A 19,021-nucleotide genomic window follows, 5' to 3' on the forward strand; every position below is an offset into this window, starting at 1 on the left:
AATACAGATCTCTGTGTGCGTGTCTTGTACATCTCCATCTGTTTTTTTTGCAGAGGGGCAGCCAGCCCCTGCTGGGATGCAGCCTTTGTGAGTATTGGTTACAAGGGATGTTTAATGGCATATTACACGGGTCTCTCTGCTGTATTTCTGTGGGTTTTGTTTTGTTTTGAGATGGAGACTTGCTGTGTCATTTGAGCTAGAGTGCGGTGGTGCAATCTTAGTTCACTGCAACCTCTGCCTCCCGGGTTCAAACGATTCTCCTGCCTCAGCGTCCGGAGTAGCTGGGATTACAGGCGTGCCCCACCACACCAAGCTAATGTTTGTATTTTTAGTAGAGACGAGATTTCAGCTTGTTGGTTAGGCTGGTCTCAAACTCCTGACCTCAGGTGATCTGCCCACCTCAGCCTTCCAAAGTACTGGGATTACAGGTGTGAACCACCACACCTGGCCATACTTTTGTTTTAACAGAGCTGCCCAGAGCAAATTCAAGTCCTATAAACTGAAATTCCATAAACTTAAATACAAAATTCTAAGGAAACAGGGTACTTAAAGCATATCTGAATGATTTGAGGCTGGGAGAAGACTGAGAATGTTTCCTCCTCTTCAGACAAGGGCCAACTTACACTACAGCCTCGTGGACCCTAGGCACTCCTCCAATATTCTACCACACATATTAAAATGCACCCAGTGAAAAAAGTTGTATGGGATCTTATGGCATGAAATTATGAATGACAATTAGAGGTGGCTCAGCCCACAGAGCCTACAGGATAAAAACAAAAGGGATGTCCAGGTCCTATAATACTCTGGGATAAAGGATATTCTGCTCTGAATATCCTCTAATCATCTTTTGTGAATCCCACACCAGTACTGCCCTCAGACTTAGGCTTGGTAGGCTCCTGGCCCAGGGCTCGTGCACAAGAGGCTCCACGTGGCCTCCTCTGCCATGCCCCTCTTCCTCGGCAAGAAATCTGCCAAGCCTAGAGGACTTGCCCATTCCCAAATCTCAAAGTCCTCACCCTCCTCCAAGACCACACTCTGTATTCTTTGTTTGTTTGTTTGTTTGTTTGAGACAGGGTCTCAGTCAGGCTGGAGCGTAGTGGTGTAATCATGGCTCACTGTAGCCTCAACCTCCTGGGCTCAGGGGATCCTCCCTCTTCAGCTTCTCAAGTAGCTGGACCACAGGCACATGCCAACAGGCCTGGCTAATTTTTGTATTTGTTTTATAGAGACAGGGTCTCCCTATTTTGCCCAGCCTGGTGTCAAACACCTGGGCAAAAGCAATCCTCCCACCTCAGCCTCCCAAAGTGCTGGGATTACAAGCATGAGCAACCACACCCAGCCCACACTCTGGGTTCTGAGGCTGTGGAATTCCCTGCCCAACCATCCCAGGCCTTCTTCTAGGACTCCGCAGGACTCTTCCCTTGGTCTGCCCTCAAGACGGTGCACTGTGCTCCCCGTCTGTGCAGTTCTAGGCCCAGAGGGGCCAAGTGGTAGCAGCTTTGTGGAAGGGATGGGGTGTGGGTGTAGACAGAGCCTGAATGTGCAGGGCTGTGGGTGCGGTGCCCACACGTCTAAGTGTTCAGCCCTCATGGTGCAGGATGGAGACACTGGGTGTGGTTGCCACCACGCCTGGCTAGTTTTTGTATTTTTAGTAGAGACGGGGTTTCACAATTTTAGCCAGGCTGGTCTCGAACTCCTGATCTCAAGTGAACTACCCGCCAGCCTCCCAAAGTGTTAGGATTACAGGCGTGAGCCACCGCGCCCAGTCTGAATATTGTTTTTCTTATCCATATTTCACTGTAAGCAGATGTAAGTATCTGCTTCATTATGTCTGCCTGAGTACCTGAGTGTTGAGTACCTGAGTATTTTCGTATTGAAAAATAGATTATTTTATGATAAATTACTTCTTTCTTCCTTCTTTACATAGCAGTTAATCATATTGCGCTTCGGTAACTGTGTGCGTGGGTAGACTGTGTTAACCATTTTTGGGTTCCCTCAGACACCCTGGACTAAGCCGGGACAGAAAAAAAATGTGAAGGCGGCGTTCGCGACCGATTTGGCCCCGCCCCACGATGCGGGTCCCGCCCCACGTTGCGGGCCCCGCCCCATAGTGCGCCCAGCGCCTTCTGCCACACTCAACATGGCGGCGGCGGGGTCCTGCCGTGGCGCCTGAGGGTGTTGCGAACGTCGCGTTCCACTCCAGTCATGGCGGCCTCGGGACAGGCCGTTGGCAACGAGGCTCAGGAGATATGCAGTTTGGATCGGATTTTGGAGGCATTGAAGCTGCTGCTGAGCCCGGGAGGTGAGAGGACGCATCTCGGCGCCGGGCTGGACCCGGGACTCTCAAGGGGCGCCTGGCTTCTGGGGCTGCCCTGCCTTCCGCAGCGTGCGCCCCTTAGGCTCGCCCCGGGACCCTCTGCCCGCTGCTGGGGGCTTTGAGCAGTGTCTCTGCCTGTCCTCATTACATCTGTGAGGAAACTGAGGCTCAAGGAGGGCGCTGGATCCGTTGACTGCTGATAGTAGACAACATCTCTTGAGCACTTGCGTTGTGCTGGGCTCTGTCAGGCGCCTTGGGGGCGTTATTTCATTCGGCCCTTACTGGTGCGTTCTTGGGAAGGGTATCTGGACCTAGCTCCTGAGAGGGTCGGGCGCCCTCGACGTAGAACGTGTGAGGTCTCTGCCGCGTGAGGGCACAGGGACCAGTGTGGATCCTTGAGATGTGTGAAAAATGCTAAGCAGCCCAGAAATTGGAAGCAGTGACATTTGAAATGGATTTGGGAGAGTATTTAGGGGTTTCCAGTCGCTTTTAATCTTTGTGGGGCGTGGACAGTTTTTTCCCAATCTAGAATCTGAAGGGACATTGGGAGTGGTTGAGGCTGCCATTCCTTTTACGACTGAGGACACCCGAGGCTCACTGAAGAGATTAAGTAACCCATTCAAGATCAGTTGGTCAAATTAGGGGCAGAATATGGACCTAGGCCCGAGATCTACTGAACTCCCCTCTCAGAATCAGACAAATTCTTCAGTGTAGAGGCTCTGATGTTATCTGGAGCTTTTGGAAAGGACGTAGGAGATAGAGCTCTACTTATCATTGGGGTGTATATTTGGGGGAAGTGATCTGTAGACTTAGCAAGGGCACACGAAAGGCCAAGGGGGATCACTTCCTAGTCTCAGATTTTATACTCAAAACTGCAAAAATTTCTGCAAACATTACACCATACCAGTGGGAAGTGAACACAGGTTATTAATATTAGTAAATGAGTGCCTACTGAGTGTCAGTCCCATAGTAGGCTGTTTACATTTTTAAAATTTATTTATTTATTTGAGACAGAGCCTTGCTCTGTTGCCCAGACTAAAGTGCAGTGGCATGATCTTGGCTCACTGCAACTTCCACCTCCCAGGTTGAAGCAATTCTCCTGCCTCAGCCTCCCAAGTAGCTGGGATTACAGGCACCTGCCACTGTACCCGGCTAATTTTTGTATTTTTATTTTTTTATTTTATTTTATTTTTTTTGAGATGGAGTTTTGCCCTTGTTACCCAGGCTGGAGTGGGTAACGATCCAGCTCACGATCCAATGGCACGATCTCGGCTCACTGCAACCTCCGCCTCCTGGGTTCAGGCAATTCTCCTGCCTCAGCCTCCTGAGTAGTTAGGCTACTCGGGCACGTGCCACCATGCCCAGCTAATTTTTTGTATTTTTAGTAGAGACGGGGTTTCACCATGTTGTCCAGTATGGTCTCAATCTCTTGACCTTGTGATCCTCCCGCCTCGGCCTCCCAAAGTCCTGGGATTACAGGCGTGAGCCACCACGCCTGGCTATTTTTTGTTTTTTTTAAAGATGGGGTTTCACCATGTTGGTCAGGCTGGTCTTGAACTCCCGATTTCAGGTGATCCGCCCTCCTTGGCCTCTAAAGTACTTGGATTACAGGCATGAGCCACCGCACCTGGCCAATTTTTGTATTTTTAGTAGAGACGGGGTTTCACCATCTTGGCCAACCTGGTCTTGAATTCCTGATCTTGTGATCCAGCTGCCTTGGCCTCCTGAAATGCTTGGATTACAAGTGTGAGCCACCACACCTGGCCTACATATACATTATTTAATCCTCATAACCATCCCCTGGGATCAGTACTACTTGTGTTCTATTTCTTTAGATGAAGGAACCAAGGTTCAGGTACATTGGAAATTACCCAATGTCATACTTGAATTTAGGTTCTTTCCACTAAAAGTATGGTAAATATATTACATTGTCTCAAGAGTCAGACTGCAAAATAGAATTTTAAGTTGCTAATCGAGAGATCACTTATCTTGCAACTGCAACTCTCTTTTTTTTTTTTTTTTTTTTTTGAGACGGAGTCTCACTCTGTTGACCAGGCTGGAATGCAGTGCCATTCACTGCAACTTCTGCTTCCCAGGTTCAAGTGGTTCTCCTGCCTCAGCCTCCTGAGTAGCTGGGATTACAGGCGTGTGCCACCTCGCTCAGCTACTTTTTGTATATTTAGTAGAGACGGGGTTTCGCCATGTTGGTCAGGCTGGTCTCAAACTCCTGACCTTATGTGATCTGCCTGTCTTGGCCTCCCAAAGTGCTGGGATTACAGGTGTGAGCCACTACGTCTGGCCTGCAACTATCTATAATATGACTGAGAACAAGTTTAAATAAGTAAAAATCCTGGAAGTAATCATCTATCATGAAACATATATTAAGCTTCATTTATAGAAGACTCTAATCTCTATGAGTATGTGATGGAGTACATATACGTATATGTACTCACTTAAGTTACAGAAATTCAAGCATTCCTATTTGAAAAAGAATTAGTGTGTAAAATTATATTATTTTGTACATGTAGTCTGTTATGTATTATATTAATCTGTCTGCTATTTGATCCTATTAGCTGCTGAGGGAATTTAAAATATCTATAGTGGCTGGGTGAGGTGGCTCATACCTGTAATCCCAGCACTTTGGGAGGCCTAGGCAGGAGCCCAGGAGTTTGAGACCAGACTGGGCAACATAGTGAAACTCTGTTTCTACAAAAAATAAAAACAATTGGCCAGGCATTGTACTACACACCTGTGGTTCCAGCTACTGGGGAGGCTGAGATGGGAGGATTGCTTGAGCCCGGAGGTCCAGGTCTAGACTGCAGTGAGCCATGGTTATACTAGTGCACTCCAGCCTGGGTGACAGAGTAAGACCCTGTTTTGTTTTGTTTTGTTTTTGAGACAGAGTCTCACTCTGTCACCCAGGCTGGAGTGCAGTGGCGTGATCTTGAGTCACTGGAACCCCCACCTCCCAGATTCAAGCAGTTCTCATGCCTCAGCCTCCCTTTTACCATGTTGGCCAGGCTGTCTCAAACTCCTGACCTCAGGTGATCTGCCCACCTCAGCCTCCCAAAGTGCTAGGATTACAGACTTGAGGCACCATACCCAAGTGAGAAGTCAGCTGGATTTTCGTATCTGCTTCTCCAGTCTGTCATGATAGGTGGTTTTGACTGAAGTACATGAAGAAAACCTAGACTCACATAGATATGTAGTTGGAAAGGAAGGAAAGTTCAATCACCTTTTCAGATAATTATCTCTATCCTTTTGTACAGTTCTAAAACTTAACAAGATAATTTCTGTGTGAATTGTGTGGGGGAAAAAAGTGAAGAGGAATTCAACAAGAGGTGGTTTTTTTTTTTTTTTTGAGACAGAGTTTCACTCTTGTTGCCCAGGCTGGAGTGTAATGGTGCCATCTTGGCTTACCACAACCTCCTTCTCCCAGATTCAAATGATTCTCCTGCCTCAGCCTCCTGAGTAGCTGGAATTATAGGCATGTGCCACCATGCTCGGTTTATTTTGCATTTTTTAGTAGCGATAGTGTTCTCCATGTTGAACTCTCGACCTCAGGTGATCTGCCCGCCTCGGCCTCCCAAAGTGCTGGGATTACAGGCATGAGCCATCACGCCAGGCAAGAGGTAATATCTTAAAAGTTTGTTGCAATATAAAATCAGAACTCATAACAATACATCTTTCATACTCAGTACACTCTTGAGAATGTAAAGGCACATCATGACTTAGTATCATTATGAAATGGCTTTGACCTTGCAGACCCCCTGAGAGGGTCTTGGGAATCCCTTGGCAAGCCAGGTCTCCATAGCCTACTGAGACTTGCTGCTTTATGGAAATGTCTCCATTTCCAAGTAGATGTTATTTTCATCACCAGTAGAGGGCAGAGTAGACTACTTCATTAAAGAGGCTCCTGTAAAACTTCACTAATAGCTTTTGTTTTAGATCACTTTCTTTGTGTTCCATGTTTGGGTTCAAAGATCTTACGTCACCGGAAGTCATTTAGAGGTTGGTTAGTGATCTTAATGGTTGGTCGCAACAAGAGGGAAGTAACACTCATTTCCATTTGAGGTATACATTAGCCAAAGGAACCAGATATGCATGCCAGTGGGCCAGAACACTTGCGCTGGAAAGTCCTAGAATATTGCAGATTTCTTACTTTTCTGTTCTCATTATTTTTATTATTTTGTTTGTTTGTTTTTGTTTTTAAGGTGTCATTCAAATGTTCTCATTATTTTTAAAGGATATTATTGTTTCTCTCTCTGTCTCTCTGTTTCTCTCTCCTTCTTAAATAGAGACAGGGTCACCTATGCTGTCCAGCCTGGAGTACAGTGGCTATTCATAGACATGATCATAGTACACTACAGCCTCACTTCTGGGCTCAGGTGATGCTTCTACCTCAGCCTCCCAACTACAGGCATGTCACTGTGCCAGCTTTCCTTTTTCCTTTTTTTTTAAAAATAGAAGCAGTTAATGTTTACTATAGCAAAGATTTTTTAAACGTAGAGAAACCAAAAGAAGAAAATTAAAATTACCTTAATCTCACTACCCAGAGGGTATCACTACTAGCAATTCAGAAAACATTATTTTTCCTTTTTACAAAAATGATCTCATATGCCACATACTGTTTTATAACCCTAAAATAACTTTTAGTGCAGAGATAATACATATTTATTGTAAAAAAAAAATTAAAACTATAATTAGGTAAAAAGAAAAATCCCACCTTAACCCTACCACCCAGAGATCATCATGAATAAAACCTCGAGGTATTAAAACTTTGAGACCCTTTTCTCTGTATATAAACATGAATATATTTTAATATAGTTAGAATCATTCTGTTCCTTTATTGACCAGTTTTCAGAATAATAAATTAGTGTCTTAGCAACCTCCAAAGGTAGCCAATGAAATGATCTTTTTTGTTGTATTATGAATCATACATTTTATGTATTTGATGTTTCAATTATTGTATTCCTTGTTCTTAATGATCAAATTTCCCATTTTTGGCCAGTGGGAACCATTTCAGATTGGCTCTTGGACTTTCTGACATGACCATGGTAATCTTTGATCACCTCCTTGCTCTCAAACAGAAGATATCTCAGGTTCATCTTATGTATTTCCTGCCCCATTTTTGAAAATAACTCTCTCTTAGGAGAAGTGACATTCAGAAATCACAATGTGGACACAGAATATTCGTTGCTATTGAAATTATTGGCTGGGTGCAGTGGCTCACACCTATAATCCCAGCACTTTGGGAGGCCGAGGTGGGTGGATTACTTGAGATCAGGAGTTCAAGACCAGCTTGGTCAATATGGTGAAACCCCATCTCTGCTAAAAATACAAAGATTAGCTAGGCCAGGTGACACACACCCATAATCCCAGGTACTCTGGAGTCTGAGGCAGGAGAATTGCTTGAGCTCCGGAGGCTGAGGTTTCAGTGAGCCAAGACTGTGCCACTGCACTCCAGCCTGGGTGACAGAGTGAGACCCCATCTCAAAAAAAAAAAAAAAAAAAAGAAAAGAAATTATCATTGGCTGGGTGTGGTGGCTCACACCTGTAATCCCAGCACTTTGGGAGGCTGAAGTGAGCTGATTGTTTGAGCTCAAGAGTTCAAGACCTGCCTGGGCTACATAGTAAAACACTGTCTCTACCAAACATACAGAAATTAGCTGGGCATGGTGCCACATGCTGTTGGTCCCTGCTACTTGGGAGGCTGACAGGAGGATCAGCTGAGCCCAGGAGTTTGAGGCTGCAGTGAACTATGGTTATACCACTACACTCCAGCCTGGATGACAGAGTGAGACCCTGTCTCAAAAAAAAGAAGAAGAAAAGGAAAAAGAAATTGTCATTGCTTTCAGACTTTTTGAAGGATTAGAGCTAGGAAATATGTGGGTTTTTAGAAGATGAAAATAAGTCTGGAGTTCTTACCAGTATTTCCAATTGAAGTGAAATATTATGAGTTTTTTCATTTTATAAATTTTTTCTAACACTTCATTATGAAAATTTGAAATTATGAAGCAGGCTGGGCACTGTGACTCACACCTGTAATCCCAGCACTATGGTAGGCCAGTGCAGGCAGATCACGAGGTCAGGAGTTTGAGAACAGCCTTGCCAACATAGTGAAATCCCGTCCCTACTAAAAATATAAAAAATTAGCTGGGCTTGGCGGCAGGCACCTATAATCGCAGCTACTCAGAAGGCTGAGGCAGGAGAATCACTTGAACCCTGGAGGCGGAGGTTGCAGTGAGCCAAGATTGTGCCATTGCACTCCAGCCGAGGCAACAGTGTGAGACTGTCTAAAAAAAAAAAAAGAAATTATGAAGCTTACAGAAAAGTTGAAAAGCTTTTACAGTGAAGGTACCATGACCTTCATTCTACAGTTAACAATTTTACTATAATTGCTTTATCACATATTTGTCTACCTAGCAATTCTTTTATCCTATATTTTATATATTTGTAATTTTTTTGGTTTTTTTTAGAGATGGGGTTTTACCATGTTGGTCAGGCTGGTCTTGAACTCCTGATCTCATGTGATCCAGCTGCCTTGGCCTCCCAAAGTGATGGGATTACAGGCATGATCCACGGTGCCCAGCCTGTATTTCTTTTATCTGAGAATATTGCTTCCTGATGAAATTAATGTATTTACTTATGTATGTACATATATATAGCCATACATAAATATGTAATCACACATCATATAAAATATATAATCACACAGTACATACTTATATAATATTGTCAAAGAACAAATCCAACATTACCACTACAAACCCACTGTTAAAGGGGTTTTTGTTTGGTTGCTTTTTGTTCTCAGGATATACAAAATCCTATATTTCATGTCTCTTAAAATAATTTTCTGTGTGGTTATGCTGCTAACTTAATATAGAGTAGGAGTCAGTAAACTTTTTCTCTGAAGGACTAGATAGTAAATATTTTGAGCTTTGCAGTCCATATGGTCTCCGTTGTAACTACTTAACTCTGCCACTGTATCTCAAAAGCAGCCATAGACTGTATGTAAATGGGCATAACTGTATTCCAGTGAAACCCTATTCATGAAAACAGTTGCTGCACCAGATTTAGACTGCAGATCATAGTTTGATGACCTTTGGCATAGACCACAGAATTTGGTTCATTGGTTCATTTGTTTGTTTTTTATTTTAATAATTGTTTTGCATTTTCCTTTTGATTTAATTTTTTTAACTATGAAAAACAGCTGTTGGGTTCTAAAACTAATAAAATTAGATAGAGTTATCCATGTTTCCTCTCCTGCTGTCTCCCTCTGTCTGTAGATGACTTATTTTAGTTAGTTTTAATTTATTCTTTCATCGCTTCTTTTTTGAAAAGATATGCAAGTAATACATGGTTTCATATTTATTCCTATTTTTACACAAAAGGTAGCATACTATATATAGTTTTTTCTGCATATGCTTTTTTTTTTTTGTGAGATGGAGTTTCACTCTTGTTGCCCAGGCTGGAGTGCACTGGTGTGATCTCAGCTCACCACAAACTCCCCCACCTGGAGTTTCAAGCTATTCTCCTGCCTCAGCCTCCTGAGTAGCTGGGATTACAGGCATGTGCCACCACACCCAACTAATATTGTATTTTTAGTAGAGATGGGGTTTATCCATGTTGGTCAAGCTGGTCTGAAACTTCTGACTGCAGGTGATCTGCCTGCCTCGGCCTCCCAAAGTGCTGGGATTACAGGTGTGAACCACTGTGCCTGGCCACATTTTACTTTTTTAACTTAATGTCTTAGAGATTGTTATACAGTTATAAATCTTATAACTTGTAATTTATAACTTAGAGATCATTATAAATCTTCCTTTCACTCTTTTATAGCTGCATAGTTTATTCAACGAGTTCTCTACTAGTGGACATTTGCATTGTTTTCAAATTGCTAATTTAAGAAGTACTACAATGTTTTCTTTTGCTAATTTAAGAAGTACTACAATGAATAGGCTTGTAAATATATCATTGTGCATTTTTTGCCTGTGTATCTATAGGATAGATTCCTAAAAGTGAGATTGCTGGGCCAAAGGGAAATGCCTATGTAATTTTGCTAGATATTGCCAAATTTATCTTCTTGGGGATGTACTGTTTTAGTTCCTACCAACAATGTACGAGAGTGTGTGTTTCCTCACAGACTTGCTACAGAATGTGTTATAAAACTTTTGGATTTTAGCCAGTTTGATAGATGGAAAGCGATATTTCAGTATAGTTTTAATTTACTTTTCTCTTGTTATGAGCAAGATTGATCATATGTTCATGTTTAAGGGCCATTTGCATTTCTTTTTCTGTAAACTGTATCTTTTGCTCATGTAGTGTTTTATACTCTTTCTTCACATTAGAATGTATTATAAACATGCCATTAAATAATGTTCAACATCATTTAATAGCTAGAAAATATTCCATTATTTATTCATTCAACAACAATTTATTAAACAGCTTTTACTTGTCAGACTTTGTTCCAGGCAAAGAGAATGCAGCAGTGAACAAAACAAATTAATGTCCTTGTTTTCAAGGTGCTTTGATTCTAGTTGATAGAAAAACAATAAACAATAAATAAAATAAGTACTTCACATAAATATAGTATGTTAGATACAATTAGACCATAATTTACTCAACAAACATATGTTATTGGACATGCATTTCTACTTTTACACTGTTATAAATCATTCAGTGTTGGAAATAGTTATTAATTACATTTTGATTCCTTCTAATTTGTTTCTTAGAAGACATATTAACTTTAGATTTGAGGTCTGTTGCTTCTATTTATATTTTCAAAAATAATTTTTTTAGTTTATTTGATCTGGCTGCATGTCCATATATATTTTCAATTTTTTATTATGTTTTCTAAACAAATAGAAGAGTTGATAGCCAGGTGCAGTGGCTCATGCCTGTAATCCCAAAACTTTGGGAAGGCTAAGGTGGGAAGATTGCTTGAGCCCAGGAGGTCAAGACCAACCTGGGCAACATAGTGAGACCCCCGCATCTCTGCAAAAGATGAAAAAGTTAGTCAAATGGGGTGGTTATGTGCCTGTGGTCCCACCTACTTGAGAGACTGAGATGGGAGGATTGCTTGATCCCAGGAAGTCAAAGGTACAGTGAGTTGTGATTGCGTCACTGCATTCCAGCCTGGGTGACAGAGCGAGACTCTCATCTCAAAAAGAAAAAGAAAAAAAGAAAAGTTGAAAGAATTATATGGCAGACACCCTTATACACATTGTTTAGATTCCATAATTAACATTTTTGTATATTTGCTTTATCACATTTCTATCCATCTATCCATCAATTCATGTTTTCTCTTTTTTTTTTTTTTTGATGCATTCAAGGTAAGTTGCAGATATCATTACATTTTATCCCTAAACACTTTAGAATTATAACATTAACTAGAGTTTAATATTTATTTGGATTTTTTTGTAGTTTGTTCATTTGTTTCAGGTAAAATTTATATACGATGAAATGCACAGAGAATACATATATCATTCAGCGAGTTTTAAAAATGCATGTACGGCCGGGCGCGGTGGCTCAAGCCTGTAATCCCAGCACTTTGGGAGGCCGAGGCGGGTGGATCACGAGGTCAAGAGATCGAGACCATCCTGGTCAATATCGTGAAACCCCGTCTCTACTAAAAATACAAAAAATTAGCTGGGCATGGTGGTGCGTGCCTGTAATCCCAGCTACTCAGGAGGCTGAAGCGGGAGAATTGCCTGAACCCAGGAGGCGGAGGTTGCGGTGAGCCGAGATCGCGCCATTGCACTCTAGCCTGGGTAACAAGAGCGAAACTCCGTCTCAAAAAAAAAAAAAAAATGCATGTACTTGGCTGAGGCATGAGAATCCCTTGAACCCACGAGGCAGGGGTTGCAGTGATCTGAGATCATGCCACTACACTACAGCATAGGTGACAGAGTGAGACTCTGTCTCTAAAAAAGAAAAGAAAAAAAAAAAGTATGTGCTTTTGTAATTGAAACCCCTGTCAAGATACATATTATTACGTCCAGGTGAGAAAAGGGGGAAAAAAAAAAAGATATGCATCATTACTATTATCCCAGAAAGTTCGTTTCTGCTGTTTCAGTCATTTCCCACTCCTGCTCCCCTAGAGACAACTGGTTCTGGGTTTTTTCCCCATAGATTAGTTTTGCCTATTCTAGAACTCAATATAAACAAGAAACATCTTGTTGGCTATGTGGGCTATTTCCAGTTTAGGGCTACTATGAATAGTGCTGTTATGAACACTCTTGTACAAGTCTTTGTTATGAACGTGTGTATTGTGTATTAGTTTTTCTTAGGCAAGTATGTTAGAGTGGAATTGCTGGATTATAGGGTCTGTGTATGGTTTTCTCAGAAACTGCCTGACCAACTGTGCCTTGATCATGTCATACTTCTGCTAACAATGTATGAGCATTCTAGTTGCTTCACGTCATTTGGTAGTATCAATCTCTGTGAATTTTAGCCATTCTGGTGTGTATAGTGGTATCTCATTGTGGTTTTAATTTGCATTTCCCTGATAACTAATGATATTGAGCATCTTTTCATATGTAGTTAGTCATTTGAATATCTTCTTTTTTGAGATATCTAAATAGTTGTCCTTTTTTATTTTTTAAGACAGGGTTTCACCATGTTGGTCAGGCTGGTCTTGAACCACCAACCTCAGGTGATCCGCCCGCCTTGGCCTCCAAAGTGCTTGGATTACAGGCATGAGCTACCACGCCCAGCCAATTGTCCATTTTTTAAATTGGTTTATCTTATTGAGCTGTAAAGTGTTCTTCATACATTCTGGATCAATGCGTTTGTCATATATATGTACTGCAAACATTTTCTCCCAATCAGTGGCTTGCCTTTTCATTTTTAGAACTGTATATTTTGAAAAGAAGTTTTAAATTTTGATGAAGTCTAGTTTTTTCCTTTTTGGCTCATGCTTTTTATGTTATAAGAATTCTGACTGGACACAGTGGCTCACACCTGTAATCCCAGCACTTTAAGAGGCAGAGGTGGGAGGACTGCTTGAGCACAGGAGTTCAAGACCAGCCTGGGCAACATAGTGAGACCCCAACTCTATAAATAATTAGTCAAATATGATGGCACACAACTGTAGTCCCAGCTTTTTGGGAGCTGAGGCAGGAGGATCACTTGAAGGTGGGAGGTCCTACAGTGAGCTGCAGTCAGGCCACTGCATTCCAGACTGGGTGACAGAGCAAGACCCTGTTGGAAAAAAAGAAAAGAAGAAACCAAAAACAAAACAAAATACAAATCGTTGTCTGTCTAGGATCATAAAAGACTTTCTTCTATGTTTTCTTCTAGAAGTTTTATAGTTAGATTTTGTATTTATGGTCTATTTTGAGTTAATTCTGGTGTATGGCATGAATTAAGGGTCAAGGTTTATTTTATTTTTTTTCCATATGGATATCCAGTTGTTCCAACCTCTTTTGGTAAAGGTATTTTCTTTCCCTATTGTATTGATTTCATATCTTTGTTGAAGATCAAATAGTCATATAAGTGTGGTACTGTTTCTGGATTCTCAATTGTGTTTTATCAGTCAGACTAACAGTCCTTATGCCAGTATCACATTGTCTTTAATTACTGTAGTTCTATAGTAAGCTGGGTAGTATAAGTTCTCTAGCATTGTTCTTGACTATTCTGGGTCTTAGAGGTTTCTATATAAATTTTTTAATCAGTTTATCAATTTCTGCAAAAAGGTCTGATGAGATTCTTATTGTAATTGCATTGACTTTATAGATCAGTTTGTGGACGCTTGCCATCTTTTTTTTTTTTTTTTGAGACAGTCTGGCTGTGTCACTCAGGCTGGAGTGCAATGGCGTGATCTCTGTTTACCCCAACCTCTGTTTCCCAGGTTCAAGTGATTCTCCTGCCTCAGCCTCTAAAGTAGCTGGGGTTGCAGGTGGCCACCACCATGCCTGGCTAATTTTTTTGTATTTTTGTTAGAGTTGGGGTTTCACCATGTTGGTCAGACTGGTCTCAATCTCCTGATCTCAGGTAATCCACTTGCCTCAGCCTCCCAAAATGCTGGGATTGCAGGTGTGAGCCACCACTCCTGGCCGACAATTGCCATCTTAAGATTCAGTCTTCTAATCTATGAATGTGGTATATCTCTTCTTTATTTGGGTCTTTAAAGTCTTTTCTCAACTGAGCGTAGTGGCCCATGCCTGTAAAAAGAGTTTTCTATTTCGGCCAGATGTAGTGGCTCATGCCTATAATTCCAGCACTTTGGGAGGCCTAGGCAGGCGAATCATCTGAGGTCAGGAGTTTGAGACCAGCCTTGCCAACATGGTGAAACCCCATCTCTACTAAAAATACAAAAAAATTAGCCAGGCATGGTGTCAGGTGTCTGCAGTCTCAGCTACTTGGGAGGCTGAGGTAGGAGAATCTTTTGAATCTGGGAGGCAGAGGCTGCAGTGAGCCGAGATTGTGCCACTGCACTCTAGCCTGGGTGACAAAATGAGACTCAGTTTCAAAAAATTAAATTTCATTTTCTCATTTTTGCTGCAAATATAAAATAAAACTTATTGGAATTTGTTTTGTTTTATTTCTTGTATTCTGTGAACTTGCTAAATTTATTTATTAGTTCTAGTAGTTGTTTTATAGAGTCTTTAGGGCTTTTTACATAAACAATGATGCCATCTGTGAATAGAAACAATTTTGCTTCTTCCTTTCTGCTCTTGTATGTATTTTTTTAATTTTAATTTTTGTTTTCTGAGATGGAGTCTTGCTCTGTCACCCAGGCTGAAGTGCAGTGGCACAATCTCACCTCACTGTAACCTCTGCCTCCCAGGTTCAAGCAATTCTCTTGCCTCAGCCTCCTGAGTAGCTGGGATTACAGGCGCATGCCATCATGCCAGGCTAATTTTTGTATTTTTAGTAGAGACAGGGTTTCACCATGTTGGCCACGCTGGTCTCGAACTCCTAACCTCAGGTGGTTCACCTCCCTCAGCCTCCCAGAGTGCTGGGATTACAAGCATGAGCCACCATGCCTGGCTCTTGCTCTTGTATGTCCTTTTTTGCTGCTTTTGCCCTATTTCAGTGACAGAGATTTTCATTTCACCGATTTTGAGATGGAGTTTCGCTCTTGTTGCCCAGGCTGGAGTGCAATGGTGCAATCTCAGCTCACTGCAACCTCCGCCTCCCTGGTTCAAGTGATTCTCCTTCCTCAGCCTGCTTAGTAGCTGGTATTACTGGTGCCCGCCACCATACCCAGCTAATTTTTTGTATTTTCAGTAGAGATGGGGTTTCACTCTGTTGGCCAGGCTAGTCTCAAACTCCTGACCTCAGGTGATCCACCTGCCTCAGCCTCCCAAAGTGCTAGGATTATAGGTGTGAGCCACCATGCCTGGTGATTCAATTTTTTATAACAGCTTTTGGTTTATAGAAAATTTGGGCAGAAAGTACAGAGAGTTCCCAAGTACTCTCTTCCCTACCCTAAACCTAGTTTCCCCTATTATTAACATCTTGCATTAGTGTGGTACATTTGTTACAACTGATAAACCAATATTGATACATTGTTATTAACTGAAGTTCATAGTTTATATTAGAGTTTACTGTTTTATATAATTTTATGAATTTTGACAAATACATAATGTCATATCCACCATTATAGTTTCATACAGGATAGATTCACCTTCCTAAAAACCCCATGCTCCTCCCTCATCCCTGATCTCTTGTTTACTCCTGATCTTTTTACTGTCTCTATAGTTTTCCCTCCTCCAGAATGTCATGTAGTTGGAATTACACAGAATATAACTCTTTCAGACTGGCTTCTTTCACTTAGCAGTATGCATTTAGCATTCCTCAATGTCTTTTGTGGCTTGATAGCTAATTTCTTTTTATCACTGATTAATATTCCATTATCTGAATGTAGCACAATTTATTCTTTTTCTTTTACTTTCTAAAGTAATCCTTTTACCAGCCGGGCACGGTGGCTCTCGCCTGTAATCCCAGCACGTTGGGAGGCCGAGGCGGGTGGATCACAAGGTCAAGAGATCGAGACCATCCTGGTCAACATGGTGAAACCCTGTCTCTACTAAAAATGCAAAACATTAGCTGGGCATGGTGGCGCACGCCTGTAATCCCAGCTACTCAGGAGGCTGAGGCAGGAGAATTGCCTGAACCCAGGAGGCGGAGGTTGCAGTGAGCCGAGATCACGCCATTGCACTCCAGCCTGGGTAACAAGAGCAAAACTCCGTCTCAAAAACAAAAACAAAAATAAATAAAGTAATCCTTTTACCTTTTGAAGATTATCTTGATTGCTTCCAGTTTTTTGGCATAGGTACTATAAACATACCTATGCAGTTTTTTTTGTGTGGACATAAGATTTCAACTCATTTGGATAAATACCCCGGAGCACCATTGGTGGATCGTATGTTTAGTTTTGTAAGAAACTGCCAAACTATCTTCCAAAGTGGCTGTACTATTTTGCATTCCCACCAGCAGTGAATGAGAGTTCCTGTTGCTCCACATCCTTGCTAGCATTTAATGTTGTCAATGTCCTGGATTGTGGCCATTCTAATAGGTATATATAGTGGTATCTGGCTGTTGTTTTAATTTGCGTTTCTCTAATGACATGATATTCGGCATCGTTTCATATGCGTGTTTGCTATGTGTACTGTTTTTTAAGTTTAGATTTTAAGTTTAGATTAATGAAGGATGTTGATCAGTAATTTTCTCTTTTGTGATTTTATTAGGGTCAGGTTTTGGGATCAGGGTTCTGCTGAACTCTCAAAATAAATTGAGAAATAGTCTGCCTCCTTTATTTTCTGAAAGAGTGTGTGTAACATTGATGTTATGTCTTCCTTAAATGATTCACCAGTGAAACCTTCTAGGCCTGAAATTTTATCTCTTGGAAGATTTTTTTTTTTTTTTTTTGAGACGGAGCCTCTCTCTGTTGCCCAGGCTGGAGGGCAGTGGTGCAAGCTCGGCTCACTGCAACCTCTGCTTCCCAGGTTCAAGCAATTCTCCTGCCTCAGCCTCCCTAGTAGCTGGGATTACAGGCACCTGGCACCACACCTGACTAGTTTTTGTTCTTTAGTAGAAATTCCCTTTCACTATTTTGGCCATGCTGGTCTCAAACTCCTGACTTTAAGTGATCTGCCCACTTCAGCCTCCCAAAGTGCTGGGATTAGAGGCGTGAGCCACCATGCCTTTCAGAAGATTTTTAGATAACAAATTTATCTAATACATATAGAGAGCTATTTAGATTTTCTATTCTGTGTTGTGACAGTTTTGATAACTTCTATTTTTCAAGGAATATTTTCATTTCATATATATTGTTTGATTTTTGGCATAATGTTTATTAATTTCTCTGTTACGCTTCAATCCTTCTTTCTTTTCTTTTTTTTTTTTTTTTTTTTTTGAGATGGAGTTTTGCTCTTGTTACCCAGGCTGGAGTGCAATGGCGCGATCTCGGCTCACCGCAACCTCCGCCTCCTGAGTTCAGGCAATTCTCCTGCCTCAGCCTCCTGAGTAGCTGGGATTATAGGCACGCGCCACCATGCCCAGCTAATTTTTTGTATTTTTAGTAGAGACGGGGTTTCACCGTGTTGACCAGGATGGTCTCGATCTGTTGACCTCGTGATCCACCCGCCTCGGCCTCCCAAAGTGCTGGGATTACAGGCTTGAGCCACCGCGCCCGGCTCTTTCTTTTCTTTAATTGCAGCTTCTGTGTTCCAGGCTCAAGCAGTCCTTCTACCTCAGCCCCTGACCACAGGTGTGTGCCACTACACCTGGCTAAATTTTTTTTTTTTTTTTAAATGTTTTTAGATACTTAGTCTCCCTGCACTGTCCAGGCTGATCTCAAACTCCTGGGCTCAAGCGATCCTCCTGCTTTGGCCTCCCAAAGTACTGGGACTGCAGGTGTTAGCCACAGTGCCTGGTCCTTTTTACTTTTCCGATATAAGCTTTCCAGCTATAAATTTCTCTCAAAGCATTGCTTGACTTATATCAAACAAATTTTGATGTTTTTCATTAGCATTCAGTTTGAAATCTTATAATTTCTTTTTTGACCATAGATTATTTAGAAGTACATTATTTAATTTCCAAACATTTGAGGCTTTTTGGATGTTTTGTTAATACTTTCTGTCTTAATACCATGTGGTCCGAGAACATACTCCATAGGAAACAGATATCTGTTGAAAATACGTATTCTGGGGGGAAATGAAGTGGTTAAACGAATCTGTTTGAGCCCTGTTACCATATTTTCTGATCTTTCTCACTGGAACATAAGTTCCACAAGGAAAGAGCCCTTGTTCTGTTTTTTTGTTGTTATTGTTTTTAGTTTTCAAGATTGAGTCTTGCTCTGTCACCCAGGCTGGAATGCAGTGGCACAGTCTCAGCTTACTGCAGCCTTGACTTCCTGGGCTCAAGCAATCTCCCACCAGCCTCCTGAGTAGCTGGGACTACAAGCACGTACCACCATACCCAGCTGATTCTTTTAAGTTTTTTAGATACAGGGTCTCACTATGTTGCCCAGGCTGTTGTTGAACTCCTGGGCTCAAGCAACCATCCCACCTTGACCTCCCAAAGTGCTGAGATTACCCGCATGAGCTACCATGCCTGGCCAGAGCCTTTGTTCTATTTGGTGCTTTTTTTTTTTCCCCTCAAGACAGAGTCTTGCTCTGTTGTGCAGGCTGGTGTGCAATGGTACGATCTCACCTCACTGTGACATCTGCCTCGTGGGTTCAAGCAATTCTCCTG

At 41.8% G+C, this 19,021-nt stretch overlaps 1 protein-coding gene across 3 annotated transcripts in view; it reads left to right on the plus strand.

Annotated features, from left to right (window-relative positions):
• The first annotated feature begins 2,118 nt into the window (after positions 1 to 2,118).
• LOC101050040 (transport and Golgi organization protein 6 homolog) overlaps positions 2,119 to 19,021 on the plus strand; it is a 151,224-nt gene continuing 134,321 nt past the window's right edge. For 2 of the 3 annotated variants that reach the window (XM_074392471.1, XM_074392473.1), the window contains exons 1-2: positions 2,126 to 2,302; positions 17,985 to 18,035. In XM_074392471.1, the coding sequence (XP_074248572.1) occupies positions 2,206 to 2,302; positions 17,985 to 18,035 (148 nt within the window). In that variant the 5' untranslated portion in view covers positions 2,126 to 2,205. Of the gene's footprint in view, positions 2,303 to 17,984; positions 18,036 to 19,021 lie in introns of all 3 variants that reach the window. The other variant, XM_074392472.1, reaches the window with a different exon arrangement.

This window comes from Saimiri boliviensis, assembly GCF_048565385.1.
Source record: "Saimiri boliviensis isolate mSaiBol1 chromosome 1 unlocalized genomic scaffold, mSaiBol1.pri SUPER_1_unloc_4, whole genome shotgun sequence".
Classification (NCBI taxonomy): Eukaryota; Metazoa; Chordata; class Mammalia; order Primates; family Cebidae; genus Saimiri; species Saimiri boliviensis.